The sequence below is a fragment of the Serinus canaria genome, chromosome 6 (assembly GCF_022539315.1).
Source record: "Serinus canaria isolate serCan28SL12 chromosome 6, serCan2020, whole genome shotgun sequence".
Taxonomy (NCBI): Eukaryota; Metazoa; Chordata; class Aves; order Passeriformes; family Fringillidae; genus Serinus; species Serinus canaria.
In genome coordinates, this window is record NC_066320.1 from 19,551,221 (window position 1) to 19,569,869 (window position 18,649).

The 18,649-nt window shown below is 36.6% G+C and overlaps 1 protein-coding gene across 4 annotated transcripts in view; it reads right to left on the minus strand.

Moving 5' to 3' along the window:
- EXOC6 (exocyst complex component 6) overlaps positions 1 to 18,649 on the minus strand; it is an 83,941-nt gene that overhangs the window by 50,168 nt on the left and 15,124 nt on the right. For all 4 annotated transcript variants that reach the window (XM_030240897.2, XM_030240896.2, XM_050976013.1 and 1 more), the window contains 10 exons: positions 15,914 to 16,085; positions 14,585 to 14,632; positions 14,374 to 14,464; positions 13,418 to 13,463; positions 6,833 to 7,037; positions 5,642 to 5,797; positions 4,939 to 5,007; positions 1,526 to 1,609; positions 1,400 to 1,446; positions 893 to 1,013 (listed from right to left, as the gene is read on the minus strand). In XM_030240897.2, coding sequence (XP_030096757.1) covers positions 893 to 1,013; positions 1,400 to 1,446; positions 1,526 to 1,609; positions 4,939 to 5,007; positions 5,642 to 5,797; positions 6,833 to 7,037; positions 13,418 to 13,463; positions 14,374 to 14,464; positions 14,585 to 14,632; positions 15,914 to 16,085 — 1,039 coding nt within the window. Of the gene's footprint in view, positions 1 to 892; positions 1,014 to 1,399; positions 1,447 to 1,525; positions 1,610 to 4,938; positions 5,008 to 5,641; positions 5,798 to 6,832; positions 7,038 to 13,417; positions 13,464 to 14,373; positions 14,465 to 14,584; positions 14,633 to 15,913; positions 16,086 to 18,649 lie in introns of those variants that run through there.

Genomic DNA, 18,649 nt, shown 5'->3' on the forward strand with positions numbered 1-18,649 from the left:
GTACTACTAATGCTAATAAAGGTCCTACAGTAACTATGGTTGCAATCTCAACTTTTTCCCCATTTTATATGAAATAGAAAATACTTCTTGAATTAAAGATCAATTTTAATAAAAATAAAAACCAACACTGCATAAAGAAAATGCTGCTATCAAACTTTCAAAAGGGAAAAATAAAGTTCTTGTATTTTTTCTGACAGTAAAAGTTACACCAATAATAGACTCAGAAGCAATTTATTATCAGTCAGTCTGAGTGAACAATGTGTATTTCACTGTTTTTCCACAGAGGAATAAGAAAGAGCATCCAGCATCACTGCAGCTAAGGTAGGAATATAACTTTAGGAGACACACTTGAATGCACTGAAATACCCAAGTGATACAGAATTTTTCTAATACCTTTACTTCAACACAAACATAACACGACTATAGCATTGAAGAGAGAGCTGCAAGGGTTTTGTTGGTGGAGTTTATTTTGGAAACACAGCATTTGGAATGATAATTAGGAACTATTTCCTGGTGGTGCTTTCAGTGCTGAACTATTCAATCTGATCTAATGAAGAGGTCAGTTGAGACTAATGAGGAAGGATTGCAATAATAACAGCAGATTAACTCTGCATATTCTAAACTGCTGGACTAAGAGAAGGCTTGGAAGACCCAGTGAGTTGTAAATCAGAGGAGGATTATGCAAATAGCCCATGGCTGTGGATCACAGCCTGATACTGTTGGGAAAGACAAAAGCTTGGCAGGCTCCCTCCCAAATCTGAGCAATTTTTAATCACAAGAAAAAGAAAACATGAGGTGTAATTTTTCACTTTGTTGGTATCTCAGCTTTAAATACACAGAGCTGTGAAGTAAGAGGATTTAAACTGCAGTACTGATAAGGCTTCTCACTTACTGAATGTGTTCTAAGAACAGCAATGATCTTGGAAAGGGCCATGTTCCAGAGTTCATCAGTGTATGTCCTGGTTACCAATCCTTGGGTTACATGTAAAATGTGGTCTTCTACTACAAAGAAACTAGAACAAAATAATACTTCAGTTATGAAGCTGTTTCTAACATTAGAGCAAATACTACTCTTCACACCCAAGCATAGCCAAACCCTCCCCACTGGAGCAGCGACACTTCAGTAGGTTTGGTGTCCTGTGCTTCATCCAGAATGAAGTAAAAATGTGAAAATTTTTTTTCATGCCATCTGGAGCCCAGGCTGCTGGAGGGCCCTTGTAGGGCCTCCTGCTGGTAGGATCTGGATGCTCTTTCCTGCTCAGATCCTGCAATAACCACCCACATGATTTGTGCAGAAACTGAATCTTGCAGAAGAAAGTTCTTGGACAATAGGAGAACACAGGTTGAATTAAGAATCAACATAGTAAAACTGAAATAAATTTTCATTTAGATAACTTACCCTACAATTTGACTGAAGTATCTTCTATAGCCTTCTACTGTTTCATGCTTTCAATGAAAAAGAAAACAAGTTCAGAAACAAAAATATCACTAAGCATTAGCTTCAACTCAAGTCATGCTTGATTACCATGCTTGACTGTGGTTGCAGAACTAATCTTGCTTGTTTCCTCCTTTGTTTTCTGTAGTAATTTTCAAATATTTCTCCATCACCCTAAAAAAAGACATAAACAGTCAAAAAAAGAATATTGTCTCAGTGTGAAAAAGGCCCTCCCTAATTTAAAGGCAGAATTCTCTTAAACTAAGCACATATTTTGCATTTATTCCACACGTAAACCTCTAGCTGACACCAGCAAAGTTTTGCATGCATGAAATATACAGAAATTACCTCTTCCTGTAGAGAAGCTTACAGGCTGTACTGTAAACAGGAATTTTGCTCACATGCCTACGTTTTGCTGAGCAACACTACGCATTTTAAACAGTATGCCCATTTTTAAACTACAATTTTCAGAGTATATTAATATTCATAGACAAGGCATATTGCCTATTACTGTATAATTGAAACTCATTGTCTCTTAAAACATTTCTCTAGGTTACTCAAGAAAGTAGCTGCATTAAAAAGGTGTTAGAAAAATGCTTCTGTGAACAAATGATACATCTGAACACTTAGGTGCATTAGTTTTGCCTGAGGAAAGACACACATGAGATTTATTGAATATTTGCGTATTCTCTTTGGATTTATAATGAGTGTGGATTTAGGTTTTTTCCTATCACAATCCTCAAAAATACAATACCTGCTGTGCCTAAAGATTATATTATGAGGAATTCAAGTAACATCCTACTCATCTCATTAAGATGACCATTCAGTAGAAACCATCTGTCCATTTGAAATCAGTGCTACATTGACTCATCTATCTACCAAATCACATGCAAGTTGTATGCAAGCAGAATAAAGCAGCTCAGCACTCTTAAGGTTTGTTTTTGCTTTATGAGCCTATTATTAGGCCACTGCTATATAGAATTCCATTACCTGGTCTTCCAAAGAGTCTCCAAATTGTTATAAACATTTTATCCTCCTGATCCAGCATTACCTACCTGAGCTTTACAAGATATAAATTTAGTTCATAATAAATATTTAGTTGATAATGAATATTTAGGCATATTTAGAAATACCGCTAACCTAAGAAAGCCTAAAAGAGAGACTCTGCTTAAAAACAAAAAAAAATCCACTTGAAACCAAGAAGCAAATTCAAAAACACTGTCTGCTGCAGCAGAACTTTACACAGTATGCTCCAATTCATACAAACATAATGATCACAGACACCATTCACCTCCAGCCCAAACATTCAGTGCAGTTTTCAGATTGTTGACTTCTACCTCCAGCATCAAATCTCTAGCCAGTCCTGACAAAAGCTTCTCAAGTGAAGAAACTAGCTGTCCTTCTCAAATCCACACCACAAGTGAAGATGTAAAATATCTCATAATTATTTATAGACCACACTATACCATGCAGTCACAATTAACAATTCAGGCATAACAACTGTTTGAACCACATGTGCAATCAGCAATCAGCAGAATACACCAACAACCCTGATGGTTCACTCACTGAATCAGCAAAGCCTAGGCAAGATACAACGTAAAAAAGCAATGCATCCAAAATTACAGGTTTACATTAATTACTGATTACAGTTTCTATCAACAGGAACAATAAATCAGTTCATGTTTTGTTATAAATTTTAAGAATATTGCTAATACATCAAATCCTATTTCACACCACTTGTTTTGCACTGATACAGTGTGTTATGAAAAGGTAACATTACAAGCAAAAGGGCCAGGGGTTTCTTCACCAGAATTTATATATACAGCATCTCACATAATACATGGGTTAAAAAAGATCGTTTTGTATACTTCTCATCAGTTTCTAGTCTAAAGAAACATTACTGGTCCATAAATACAGTCTATGTTTGGTATGTATGTATCTTGCTATTACTAGGTTGGAATCAAAAGCTGTGTAATATTCTGAGGTATATAAAAACCGTGCTTTCTTCTTCAATATGAAGCAGCAGAGTAGAAAATTTCTGTCCTGTGTGAAATTAGAATATTTTCTACAATTTTGTAGCAGAGACAGAATTCATTAAGAACACTTGCTGCAGGATCCTAATTATAGAAATGAAAATCCATCTGGTATCAACTCCCCTTCTTTGCCATCATCAAGTTCTCTAAACTCAACACAAGGTAAATGAGAAGGACTCCCAAAAGTTGCCAATGCACAACTCTAGATAATGCTATCACGGCTGGTTGAGGAAATTATGCTGGCAGGAAATACAGAAGTCTACATCAACAACCCTTTTTGATATCAGGGAGCACTCCAAGTTGTTTTCTGTCTCCAGTAAATTTGGTATCTGGAAAACTTTCAGTGTAAACCCAAAAACCCATATCTTTGGTTCAAGGGTAATTGGAACTTCAGGATCCTTTTAAAATATAAATATACTTTTAAATATCATCTGTTAATTTTACTTCCTGTTCCTTTATTATACTAAAGGAAGAAGTAGCAGCTGTTGTCAACTGGTATGCTTAGTTTTACACATTCTTTTTAATGAGTTATTTCACACTGTTCCCTATTAAAAGAAACAGGCCACTCTTTCAATAGTTCTGGCAGCCTGTCTTTCTGTTCTTCCCAACTTTTCAGTGAGATGAACAATCAATGATGGTTTTGTTTGCATTTTTTTCTTAATAATAATAATTTTAAAAGTTCCAGAGAAATTACATTTTAAACAGTATTTCAATATGCAAGCTTTCATGTAACACAGCTGCAAGTATTCCATAAAAAGAAGACAATCCAGCCTGAATGCTTGAAGGCAGGTGCAGCTGAGACTGTAGGATTAGCAAAACTTACAAGTACATCACTTATGTGTCACTGGTACTTGAATTCTATAACTAATCTGACTTCAAAAGTAACTGAGATAGAGGAAAGATAAAAAAAACAACAAATAATTCGGTACCATGTTTCCAAAAAATGTTTTCTTCCTTGTAAGCCTGTGCACTGAATCTCTTTTACAGAAGCTAAAATAGGCTATTATGTCTTTGCCATTGAATCCAATTTAATCTGCCTGGACACACCCTGCCAGAATCTCCAGATTTTGCTGCCTACTATTTTTTGCTACTACTCTGATTTCTACAAGATTCAGACTGAATATTCCTATGTTTTGTAACATTCATCCAAATATTTGGCTAACATGGAACACTTGTTGGAACTGTGAAAGTGCAGATACCAGTATTAAGGCAAACATGCATATTTCACATATATACTTAAAAACACCCAGGTAATAAATGAGTTCTGGAGTGTCCTTTATTATGCATACAAAAGAACACTTGAGCTCATGCCCTGAGTACCCATACCCATCTCAGCTGGTTCACCCAGAACTACTAACACTAGAAGCAATACATTTGCCTGTTTGGTAACTATTAAGAGTATGAAGAATGTGAAATTAAATATGTAAATTAAAAATTTAATTCTCTTTTTTAGGTCCCTTTAACACATACCAGAACAGAGTAGATGTGCAAACACCTGTAGACTGGAGAAAAGTCTACGAGATCTTGGGCAGTTAAAACCTGAAGAAGGAAAGGAAAAAGAAGAGTATATAAAAAACATAAGCATATAATCTGCAAAATGGGATATATTACCAACAGAACTTGTCTACATAATTAGGACTCAAAAATGGATGGCTTCTATTGGAAACCAATAAAACAGTTGCTCCAATCTCTTCTTTTGCATTAGAGTCATAAACTTTACTTGTGTTATAATACCACACTCCTTTCTCTGTGTTTCCAGAGCTTTAAAGGTCTAAATACTCCCTGTTTTATTCAATTTAGGAATATTGAGTATTTGACAGATGAAAGAGTTCTTAGCTAAGCTGAGGTCCTCAACACCAAAATGCAGGATTTAGCAACACTAGAATATTCTAGTGAACTACATAACACTAACAGTGGGCAGGATGCAAGTTGCATTTGAATTCCAGAATAACTGAAAGTTCTGTGCAACTGAACATCCTCAAACATAATGCTAAAGCTAGCATTAATACAAATAATATTTTAGCAGTAATTTTTCACCCTAAAATGCTGATCTGAACTGGTACACCTTGAAGGTCTTCTGTGTATTTTTCTAACACTAACCATCTAAACAAAGTGTAAAGACAGTGAGTTTTGTTCACTCTGAATAAGATGAACTGATTTAGTACAAAGTTACCTCCTCATCGTGTTCATCCTCATCTTCAAATGTTCGCTTCAATGTGATTTCATTCTTGGATTCCAAAATCCTGTTTCTACCTAAATGCATATTCCGACCATAGTTTACATTATTCTGCTTCTGAAGAGCAGTACTGAAGGTTTTCTGCTGCTGTGCCTGTTTTAAGAGTAGAATCAATTAAGAGGCATGCAATTCAAATTTCATCACTGATGAGTATATGCTAGGACATGAAAAACAGGTGGTGCAATTGAATACACATCAGTATAACTGCAAGGTGCAAGCACATTCTCAGCCTACACCAGTGATTTTGCCTTTAATCAGTTTGGGATGATAAATGATTTCAATGGTGAATCCTGCATAACTTTTCTCTTATCCCCAGAATGACATTTTAACAGCAGAAATATTTTTTAAATTAATCTGTAATTTTCCTGATCATAAATTGCAGAGAATCAATATATAAATGAAGAACAGGTATCTGAGTTCCCACATACTTTTTTGCTGTCTTCAGTTAAGTCTAAGTGAGCAGTCAGCTACAGAAATCAAAGGCACCATATTGCTTTTACTATTGAAGGCAGCACAGCATAACCTTGCAATTAAATTACATTTATAATAATCAATGCTGCATTTTACACAAACAAAATGGCAACCCAACCCAAATTCTGTCAACAAGAAATCATTTGGTCTCCGAATAAATTCTAAAAGCATTAACTGCTTTAAAGCTTGCCTAGGAGTAGTGCTCTCCATTTGTAATGGAGCAAGACTTCCAGCTGTCTCAGTCTCCTTCTTCTCAGTCTTCTGTATGAGTAGCACTTACTACTAGGCAGCTATCTCAACACTTCCTTTGTCTAATTCATCCAGGCCAGCTGGCCAGATAGGCTGCTCTTTGTTTTGGTGCAGTATCTGCTGAGATACAGACTATCCAGAAGTTGACTACTCAAAGTACTTCATAATTTCTTGAAACCTGAGATATACAGCATCACTCCTTCCTTTCTCAGGGAGGAAACTACTTCGTGTCCAGGGCACTGACAGAAACCACACCATATGTTTGTATTTCACAGCTCTCCACCTTTACTCAGAGGTCTGTGGGATGACCATAATCTTTGAACAAACATTCTGGGATAATTTGAGACTAATAAAACTGAAATGTTCACTAAACAACAGGAGTGAAGTCATTCTGTTTGGCTGGCTTACCTGTTTCATGGCAGTTTCCCCAATTCTGTCAGAATGCTTTCGAATACTCTCTAAGAAATCCTTCAGATCTGACATGGATATTTCTTTTATTTCTTCACGCAGTTTTGGAAGATTTTCCATCATTATCTGGCAAAAGCGGTATTGGCTGACTCTAGGAAGATACAGATTTTCTAGCTGCTCCATTGTTTTCAAAGCAGAATAGTACCTATAAAGAGATTAAAATAAAATTATGTAGCTTCTTACAAAAAGTTGGTAAAAGAATTTATCAAATATATATATATCAATATCACACATGGAATCAATATTAATTTACTCTATTCTAATAAATAAATCTAATTAATTTACTCTATTATTATAAAAATTAAAAATCAAAAGCAGAAACACTCAGATCAGATGGAGTTAACTTGCTGCTAGTTCCAACCCTTTCTTTTCACAAATATGGAGTAATATCCTTCACCCATTTTCAGCTTTTATTCCATAATTTTAATTCCTTTTTCTTCCTTAAAGTCCAACGCCATCTGTTCTGAAAAATTGCTAAATTGATTTCAGGGGAAAAAGCTGACTATGAGGAAAATCCCTTCAAATGAGAAAACCTAGAAGTGTCCTTTATGATTCTTTAGTTTTGAGAAATTACTTTGTAAATATAGTAAGTAAACGCTTTCAAAAAAATATAATTCAAGCTTCTGGTTTTCAGTAGACAAGCAATAACAAATGACTAACACTAGAACCCATGATTTCTTGTTCAATTCTGAAATTAAGACAGTGCTTTGAATCTTCTTAATCAAGACATTTCTAAGTTAACAACTCAGTGTAGCTGGAGGATGGGAAAAATCTTCTCTTTTATTCCAGAACAGAGCAGCTTTCAGAAGACTGCAAATAAAGAGGTTTCAAGTGTAAATTAGGAGCTTTTGTTTGTTATATGCTTGGTTTATATAAAATATACACAAGGTGTCGGGAATGTTGCACATAAGAAAAGGTCTGGGGGGTTTATGTGTGTGGGTTTTGTTTTTCTAAATAGAAAATGGCCACGAGTGCCACATGGTGAGACTTCTGGGGAATAAAACCATAATAGCGTCAAAATCTTATAAAAGGTTTTTATTTAAATTATACAGATCAGCTTATCAGAACACTGTTAGTTCATCTGGAAGGGTTTTTGACTGCTGGCTCTAAGATCAGAATTTACATAATCCATTCTAAATCCATTCTAGAGTCCCTTACTAATTACACATATATGGAGCTCAAGACCTTGCCCTTTTAACATCTGTTCTGATAAAGCACTGAAGTCTTATTAATTTGAAGGTCATCTGCAGGTCAGGATTTAAACCAAAAAGTTTTGCATATCATTTCACAGAGTGATATATTTGCATATTTAGATTTTAAAACTTTCCACAGATTTAACTCAATACTGAAGGTTTTGACAATATTATTAGTTCCCATCATATATTATCAATCACATAAGGTGAAGATTGCCCATTTGACTACAAATGAGTTATAGAAGTATCTTCAAAGTTATTTTTTAATATAAATACAGCATTCTTCTGTCTATTCTTCTGAGCTGATCTTATGATAATATGTTCCTCAATGCAAAATTTGTAATTTTTTTCAAACTAAAGACACAAGTCTGAAACACCAATATGGGTCATATGACAATGGAACCTTTAATGCCAGCAAGAACCAGGAAAGAAAAAAACAACTCACAACACATAAGTAAATTAAAAAAAAAAACTCACAACAAAGAAACAACCACCACCCCCCAATCCCCCAAAAATTAATATTAGTGTTTTGCATCATCTTATTCTTTCCAAATGCCCCAGGCACAGAACAGTCAGGTCTGTATAGAATATAAAACATCAACACAAAAAAACCCCAAAATTAAAAGAAAATTGCCATTATTTTAGTATATATTAAGCATTCCTTTATGCTCTGAATTATAAAGAGAACTTTTAAGATTTTTATCAGCAGAGTGTTGTTTGGAGGGAGTAAACAGAAATACCATAACTTACTAAAAAAGCCCCATCAAGTTAAACTACAGCAGTAAAGAAATTACACAAATCAGGAGCAAGGTAAACTCAAAGACTGAATTTTACTTAAAGTACTTTATTTGCACACAACCTTATTAAGTAAAAAAACATGTAGTTATGTCTCAAAATTTCCTGCTGAAAAAAACCAGAAAGATAAAAATCCTAATTTTATTTTATTTAAGGAAGCAAACCTAGTTTACCAAGAAAAACTAGCAGTATTCTCCAATTTTAGCACTTCCCTTAGAGGAAATACTGTATATTCTTGCTTACTACATTTCCATTGAGTAAAAACCTAAAACTTTGCTACCAAACACATTTAAGGGAGTTTCTTGGAATTTTTTGGTAATGCTACAGAAAAATCATATTCAGAGAGATCCTGGAGGTGACATGTTGAAATTGCAATTGAAATCCTTTCACCTCAAGTATTTATTTTGTTTTTAAATCTAGTTGCCTCACCAACTTTAAACCTAAGTTTTAAACTTTCCCAGCATACACATTCTGTCAGCTGTCCAAATGATGACCATGAACTGACACAGAAGCATTAGTAACTCTGAAACTTCTGTAAAGTAAATCAAAGGCTCAGTATTTCTGAAAATCAGATTAAAGAGCTCCTGTGTGGAAAAAAACCAAGATATGTGGAGTACCTTTTTTGTCAATAATGATGTGGTAGGAGATTTTTTTAGAAAATAAAATTATCAAACAAATAATGCTTAAGAATGGTGACAAAGAAAGCAGCTGACATTTCAGTATCAAATAACCCCATCATATAAATTCTGATGGGAATTGTCAGATCCATGGTACCTCTGGGAAGTGTTGATTTGTTGCTGGTAAAATCCAGTGCTTCATTCTGACACTGTTCCAAAACAATGCAGAAAAACAAAACCAAATTACCATGATTTTATCTGTTCTGATATCTTCCATACTGACATGGGTAGCACTTATACATATCATGAATTTTTCACATTTGCATCCTTTTAGAATTAAGATTTATTTGGATGCGTGGAAGGTTTATGCAGAGAAAGGATGCATGACTGTCTCAGTGTGTTTTAGTAACCTAAATAACTAATCAACTCTGACTTTCTAGTTAGGAAAAAAGCTTGTAACAAGGTCAAAAAACAAATCTAAGTCTTTCAGGGCAAAAAGCTCACTCTGAAACACTATACTCATTCTTTAGTCCATCTCAAAGAAGATTTGAGAAGATTCAGCAACAACCTTAGCAGTTTGACTTATTGATATATTTCCACTGTAGGATCGGCTTGGGATTTTTGTAATATTCACTGCAGAAAAAGACTTGCAAAAACACCAGTTCTAACTATTCCCAATTAAACCACAACCACTTGAAGCAGCTGGGACCTGCCTCCCAAGAAACATATCAAAATCCAAACACTAAGGCCATGGTAACAGAGCTGTATGAAATGTGTGATGACCTTATCTCGGACTTAAAATTCACGCTCGAATTGTGTCAGTGCATAGCCCCCACAAGGCGGTTGGGAGGGCAGCAAAGAAACCACTCTTCTCCTTTGTGCTTCCTCAGCTAAGACTTTAAACCCTCTGTAGCTCTTTCCAGCCAACTGTGTCTGTTTAGAGCACATTCTGCAGTTACTTCCTCTCACTACTACAGTTCTTGTCAATTTGTGTTATCCATGGCTCAGGGGACAGATAAATAGGATACAGAGCCTTTCACCTCTAGGTCATCAGTTCATAAGTTACCCATGTTGGTAAAGGACCAAAAGTTGCTATCAATAGATGGTTTTTTTGACTTCTCTGTAAACCTCCATTTCACCTGCCCAAACCAGCATATATTCCAAATCCAAAATCCTGCATCATCTTAAAAGAGGTCTGCCACAGAAAACAGAAATGAAATTCCAATCTTTTTCCTGTAACAACTATTCCTCAAACATATATAATATCCATACTTTTGTTTTCCCTTCCTTTAAACAATAGAACTGAGAGTTTTATTTATGGTGAAAGACTGTAAGACAATGGAATAATGAAAATATGTTCTAAAAGGCCACAAGCAGAGAAAGTCAGGATGTCTTTTTGTAAAAAAAAAAAAGCAGTGAAAGCTTTGCTGCATTTACAATTCTCAATGAAGGTTTATGAGAAATTATCTTTGCCTAAAATAAACAATCCTCATTGCTTTGTTATGTCTCAGATTGTGACTGCTGCTCTGACTCTTCCATGAAAAAACTTCACAGCAAAACTTAGGAAGATCAATTTTGAAATCCCTTTTACATGCACACATCAGCTGTCAGGTCTTTGCACTGACACTAGGATGTTCACGCTGTTGCTCATTCTTTTAGTAGTGATAAAAGCCAGAATACATGCACTCTGCTGAGCCACAAGGAAATTACCAGTTGAATTACCTGCAAGTTCCATGGAACAGCCACCTGTAGGCTGTATTATAGGGAATTGGAAAGGCAAAATAGTAACTGTTACATAGCTAATGAAAGAGTTACCTGAGCTGCAGTAGTAGCCTGCAGCAGAGTCTAAGCCTTCTGCACTCCATGTGATTTCAAGGCATGGCACATCAAAGCTATGTCATCTCCCCTCTCCTTTAGATCTCTTTATGGAATGACAATAACATGTCCAAACCCCTCAATTCAAGAGCCCTTTGACTTTTAAGACTTTCTGTCTGGCAACAACTTCCACAGGAAAATGATGAGATAGAAGTCTTTAAGATTTGAAGAGTACTGATGGCTTCTCGGAAAGCACACCAACCATCAGGGGACTCTACAAAAGCACTAGCAAATACAGAGTCAAAATGCTAAAAACCATCAGCAATTTTATCTCACCTAAATGATCTTTAGATGATGACATTAGGAACTAAACTTTCTCTGCAATTCTAAAACCAGGATGCTGCTTGCCTTGCCTGACAGAGCGAGGGTAGGCAGAATGCAGGCACTGAACCCAGTGTTTTCACTATTTCCAGGACATTAAATGTAGGATTGTCCACAGAAGACCTTGCAGAGGGAAGTGGTGTGATTCAGACAGCATACTCTTCAGTCTGATCTCTGACTGGAGTAGCAAGGAGACTGTTTAAATCTTTCTGCAGAGCTGCTCGAGGAACACTGCAACAACATGCCATCACTACTACTACTATGTGCCAGCTACTTGAAGCAGATGCTGAAGAAGTGTCCTGTTCAGAGGTAACACTGTATAGCAGTCAAGCTGATGAGATCTACCACACTGGTTCACATATAGCTAGTTTTAATTTTAATAAGAGACACCATAGTGCCATAGCTGCAAAGTCATTCTTAAAGCTTTTGTGTTTCTGCAGAAGACCTCCAAGAGAGCATAGGTATCATATAACACATATATCACTGTCAAAGATGCATCATATCTGCTGCAACATCCATAGATCTGATGTGTACAGTTAATCTGAAGCATTTTGGACATGTCTGCACAGGGGCTTTAGAGCTGATTGCTCACACAGTGGCTGCTGTTGAGGGTTTTCAGACGTCCAACAGTATGGTAGGAGGTGTTGGCTGCTCAGAAACCGAAATCCAGACAAACAATCCAAAAGTAAATCTGTATTACATAGCAGCCCTGCAGACAACTGACTGTGCACAGCTAGTTCCAAATGGAAACAGTCCTGTCCAGACAGACTTGTCAGCAGGAGCTCCCTGCAGTGTGCCAAGTGCACAAAGAGGCACCACCAGCAACCAGGAGCCCAGAAAGGGTCGGCAACAGCACTGGTGTGACTGAGGCGCTGTGCAAAGCAGGCAGGGATCACGGTGGCAGTGATAATGTGGAAATCAGGAAGAAGAAAACAGCAGCAGTGGTATTGCTGGGGTGGTGTGAGAGGTGCAGGCAGCAGCCCCAGTGGGACAGGATGCAGCTAAAGCAGGGGGCAGGGGCATCCAAACTGCCATGGAGAGAGGGAGAAGTGGGGATACTGGGACTATAGCAGCAGTGAGTGGCTCCCTGAGAAAATGAAAAGGGGAGACACGATAGGAAGGAGCAGCTGGTCATGTACCAGTTATAAACTATTATCCCAGAAATTAATTTTTAATTATGGTTTTAATTCTTTTTAACAAGGCAATTATTCAGAGGGAAAACCCCCAACAACACATTATCCTCACTTCATTCCCATAGTCCCATTTACACAAAAAGCACAGAGAAACCAGATAGGTCTAAAGAAACGAGTAAAATGTCCTTTCTTCTAGTATTATGTGTTAAATTTAAATATATCATGATATATTAATCAGATATTAATGTACTCAAAAAGACCTTCAATCTCTAAGGGTCTTATTTTTCTTGCTTTTTAAAGTGCTTTAAGTAATAAAAACCAGTAATTTCATTTCATATTTTATAATCATAATTTCACGACATGTGATACCCATTTAAGTAAGCATTATTTCTCATGGCAATCACTGAGGTCCTAGAAATTCTTTAATACATTTTCAAATGTTCTTAAAATACAGACCAGTGTTAGGAAACAAAGACTATACATACACCAAGCTACAGACTAAGAACACTTACTTGTCTACATAAGTGTTTGCTATTCTGTTGATTTACTTACAAATGTTATATTTTTTCTCATAGAGATAAGTTTACTCACCTTTTTACACTCATCTGTTCTTTTAGTTTGCTGTACATTTCCAGCACTGCATAAAAGCAAGCAGATTAACTTGTGAGTCTTATTGTGGCTTCAGTTAATAAAAGAGGAAAATATGTACTGTAAAGGGCAGAATTAGAAATAGAAAAGGATGTGCTATATTTAACTTATTTAATTCCTACTGGAGCATAAATGCGATAAAAAAAACTTAGCAAAAAATATTCTAGAATGCAGCTAAAAGAGAAAACAATAACTGAACTCTTAATAGCTTTTAAATTAAAAAGAATTAAGATTAACAAAACAGTCAACACTATACATATCAAGCATTTTCATTCACTTACTACATGCCACAACCTGATCTACATTACCAGTCCATGGCCCGTCTCCATAAAAAGGCAACAGTACCACCTACTGTACTCAGAACACTTCAACAAGACTACACAAAGAAAAATTCTCAAATCTACTTTACACCAACATGACAAACAGGATAAGACTCTTATGGGGCTGTGTGCAATCCTACAATATTACCTTCCTGAAACAACATTTAGAGCCCTTTTGCTTATTTTGAAACACCTGTAGAGACACAGAGCTGAAAGTACAATGTGGAAACAGCATCATTAGCATTTTCCCCAGTATTCAAACACTAAAACCCACCCTCTCAAGCAACAAATTAATTGTTTACCATATTAAAAATATTAGTTCATTCAAAGCTGTACGTGGCTATGTGGTTTCCACCATTTAAATGTCTCACTGTCTTCTGACATTGTAACAACTGCTCTGTGTCAAATATTGCAAAAGACATGGAACCTTCATATTGACATCTTTTAAAAACCTATTAATTTTTTTATTAACCTGGATGTTACAGGACTAGAACTTAGAAAAAATAGAAGACTCTTCCTTTTGGCTATTGTGACTTACTTTATTTAATTTGCCATCATATTTCACTGTAGGTCACTCACCTGGAAGACACAACTGTAGTTTTTCCACAACTGTTGTAATATTCCGCTGTTGAACTCTACATCGGATGATTTCCTCTGTTTGGGCTATCACCTTAAAGGTTTTTTTTTAAAAAAAAAAAAAAAGGAAAGAAAATCACACTTAAATTATGCAAATAAATTTATTTTACTACAAATGTTCATAATGTCCATATAGGAAGCATCATTTTCTCACCTCTTTCCCAGCATCCTGAAGCCTTCGGTTGGTATCAGTAACTTGGACCTTAAAAATAATTTCACCTTTGTTAGACAAATATGCATATATTGCCCTGATGTGACTGCTCACCCTTGTAATCAGATCATGCTTCCTGAGAAACTTAGAACAAAGAAATGCAAATTCAAATTAACTCTACAGCTTGAACTTGAACTTTTGATCGCAAAGGGCTTTTGTTAAATTCAATTACTTATGACAGTTCTTTCTAACAGATTCTGTGGCAAACTTCTCAAATTTACTTGGGATTTTTGAACTTTCCTTGTTTCTGTAGGTCTGTCAAACAATTCAAATCATTGACCCAATTGACCACTGGTCCTTTTTGATAACCTCAATGAGCTCTATGGGCCATTCATTGTCTGTAAGAAATGGTGATTGCATTTTATGGTAATTAAACATTCATACTTTGCTGAATGCAAACACTGGGTGGTTGATTAACATCAAACGTGGAAATCTCCAAACCACAGCAACATTTTAATGCTGCAGGTGCAGGCAAAGCTCAACCTCAGATTTTCCCACATAGTAAGTGACTCATTAGGTCATCATAATAAGGAAGCACATTCTAGTTTATTAAAAATCTCATTAATTTCTGAACAAAGATGCTCAATGACCTCATTGATGCTGTATTTGGTCTCTTGTTATCTGAATATCCTTTATATAATGGTCTTCTAATCATAACCTCTGATGAACTATGCTCCTTCTGTCTGGTGTGCATATTTTGCTCTCAAAAGTGTAAGGAGAGCTAAAAGGGACGAATCTCATAATTCACTGTTCTGCATTCTGATCTGTGAGGAAATCTTGGTTCTCATATCTCATAAAAACTACTAACATCACCTACTCTGCTGCTTGCTATAAAGCAAAGAACAGGGTTTTTTTCACACATAATTGTGGTAATTTTAGTTTTCTAATAAGGACTTTCAATTCTTCTAAGGTCTGACATATAAAAACATAATTAGGAAAAGACCTATTTAAGAAATACTGTGTTTACCGTTTGTTGTCCTTCACCTTCTGAGAAAGCCTTTAAAAAAAGGCAAAATAATTTGGTAGTATTTTCTGAAAACATACATTAAAAAAATTGACATCTAATAAAATATTCAGCTTTATAAATACAAATTACTCTATCAGGCAACATGGCTCTAATCACAAATCCTGTTTAATTCACTTGTAAAAAATTGCTGCAAACATCAGAGTGCATGTGATAAACACTAAATTAATATTCAGTAGAAGAGTCCAGTTCCTTCTTTTATAATCAAGGACAATTATATATGAAACTCTGAAAAACTTGTTCCTTACCTTCAGTTTTTCTGCATCAGCCCTAACTTTAAGAAGTTCTGTAATAGCATCCACAAAGCCCTGATGGTGAAAATTGCACATCTTTTCTATCTCCCTGTCATGGTTACGTATGCAGGCATCAAGTTTTTCCATAAACTTCTGATGTGCATTTGGTTGGTCATCGTATACAGACCTATTAAATACAAATAAGAACATAAAAGTTTATTTTTTTCCCCAGTTGAAAATAGCATGTATGCACCATCTTTATTGAAACCTATCTCTCTTCGCAAGAAAATAAAAGCAAGCAAACTTGATGTTAGTGGCATCCCTTGGGGGATCCACTCCATCAAAATCAGCTTCAAAGAAAAGATGGCACAAAACTGAGAACTGATGGCACAAAACCCAGCCCTTATGGCATTAATCCAGGTGCTTAACCAGTTACATCATGGTTGACCTGAGCCTCACTGGTCTGTTATTTATGCCCTAATGCTCAAATATGGGTACAAAAGAATCAATTTCTCCAACCACCTCAAATAGCATGGATCGCTTTTCCATCAAATTCCACTCTTTGCTAAATATAAAGAAGTGCAAACATACAAATTTGCTTTCCTGGTATTCCTAACAGCAGAGTTATCCAACTAAATCAGGCTCGGGTGCCTGCAGCCGGAATGACCGGAGCACTGCGCGGCAGCAGCCGGACCCTGGCAAAGGCAATCCCCAAGGCTCCGGCCCTGCCCGCCCAACAGCTCCCAAGGCAAAACCATGACATGCACACACCTAAGGCTGCCTCCTCCACAGCACCTAACTGTCAGGAAGGGCTACAATCAGGTCTTCTGGCTTATTTTACTAATTCTCAAATAGTTAACTCAGAACTCCAGCAGGAAACATGACTTGGGAGAAATTACCGGTGCAGTTTGTTAAGCAGCATCAGAAACAGAAATGTGCATGGAAAAATACTTGAGCATGAGAAGGAGCAAAAGAAGCAGAGGGCAATTTAAAGCTTTAGACTTCGGCAGAGCAAGCAAGAGAAGAGGTTTTACATTGAACTGTACCAAAATCAAAGGTATGGGGTCTCCCAACAAAGGCTAGGTACAGATAGTTCCAAAAATTGATTAATAATTTGATACAGCAACAACAGCAAAGACTGGTAGTTTTGAGATAGCTTTTCACATAGAATGAGAGCAGCAATATGAGGATGATTTAATCATACAAAGGCTATGGTACTGAAAGAAGGTTCTTTCCTCCAAAGTGCATCAGAGGAAAAATAAGATTGTTCACCTATAAAGTTTACCCCTCACCATTTCTCCCACCCCAGTGAAATCACAGCTGGAAGGAGCAAACGTGTGCCCATAACTGTCTCCTCCTGAGGCTCCTGCCAGACTGCCTGAAAGGGCTCCCTCAAGGCTGCCCAGGATGACTGAGCTTTAAAGGGCTGTGGTGGATGGTCAGAAGTGACCTGCATCACCAGGGGAAAACAGCCACATGCAGAACCCAGTGCTGGCTGGGAGAAGCAACATCCTGGCCTGGGAGGAAAGAATGGTGCAAGACAGTGGGCACTGAGTGAGGCCTCATTAGACAGCCTGATGTTCTGCATGAGAATACACAGGGACAAGCATGGGGGCCATAGCACTGTCACCTGCACAGAAACAGGGAAGGGATGAGAAAAAGGTTCAATGACTGATGAGGTAGCACTCCAAAATACACATTACAGCTATGGGAGTGCTGCTCCATCAAGAAAAGGGTCAGAGATGCTGGAAGCTACAGGGTGGACACACAGGGGCATCCAATTGTCTTCAGAGTTCTTGGAGAAGAAAAAAAGATTAGGAGGACCAGATGCATCAAAGTGTCTTCACAGATATCTGGCAAGCATGAGCCTCCTCAAATTGGGCTGGACTCACTACCTATACTGCACTGTATGCTAAAGAAAAAAACAAAACAAATCAAAACAAAAAAACCTCCACAGAAAAAGAATTTCAATTTATTACTACTTCTTTAGCCTTTGTTTAAGGGTGGAAGAAGCCTCCAAATGTAGGTCTCCTTCCAGTGTTCTCAAAGAGAAGAGAGAAAGGAGCATCATTACCACAAAGACAGGGGACTTGTATCTATCACTATATGCCCAAACTGTAAATTGTGTCATGTAAGCATAAATGGAAGCAGCAGTAAAACACAGTGAAGAAAATAAAATCAAAGGAAGAATGAGACTACAAAAAGATGGGACAAGAGGAACCACCAGACTTTCTTTGATAGTAGCAATGCACTGTGGTTTTGGACTTAGTTACTGCCTGATGATTTGGGGGTATCCAACAGCTGCCTTGATTAACTTTTTATTCATTTCATATCTGTGCCAAGACTTTCAGACACATTCTTACAATACTGACAAAAGGAAACCCTTTGCAATCAGAAGATTTCTCTTTAAAACGTTACCAAAAAATTCCAGAAAACACAGCCAGAAGTTCTGGAAGTACATACAGTGTAGCATAGGCAATACAGTCTCCACTGTTATAAAAAAATGTATTGATTATGTTTTCCTCAATATTAAGGCCTCTTATGCTTAAATTTAATTGTAATAAAGTACTGGGTTTTAATCTCAGTGGTATTATCACAATATTTAATAGAAAATAATACAGGGAATAAATGCTCAAAATAAGGGGAAAGAAAGCAATACTGTGTACCTCCTAATACCTTAATCACAGGATTACCCTACCTTCTTAAAACAATAGTTACTATTTTGTCTTGTACATTTTCCCCTGTCTGTAA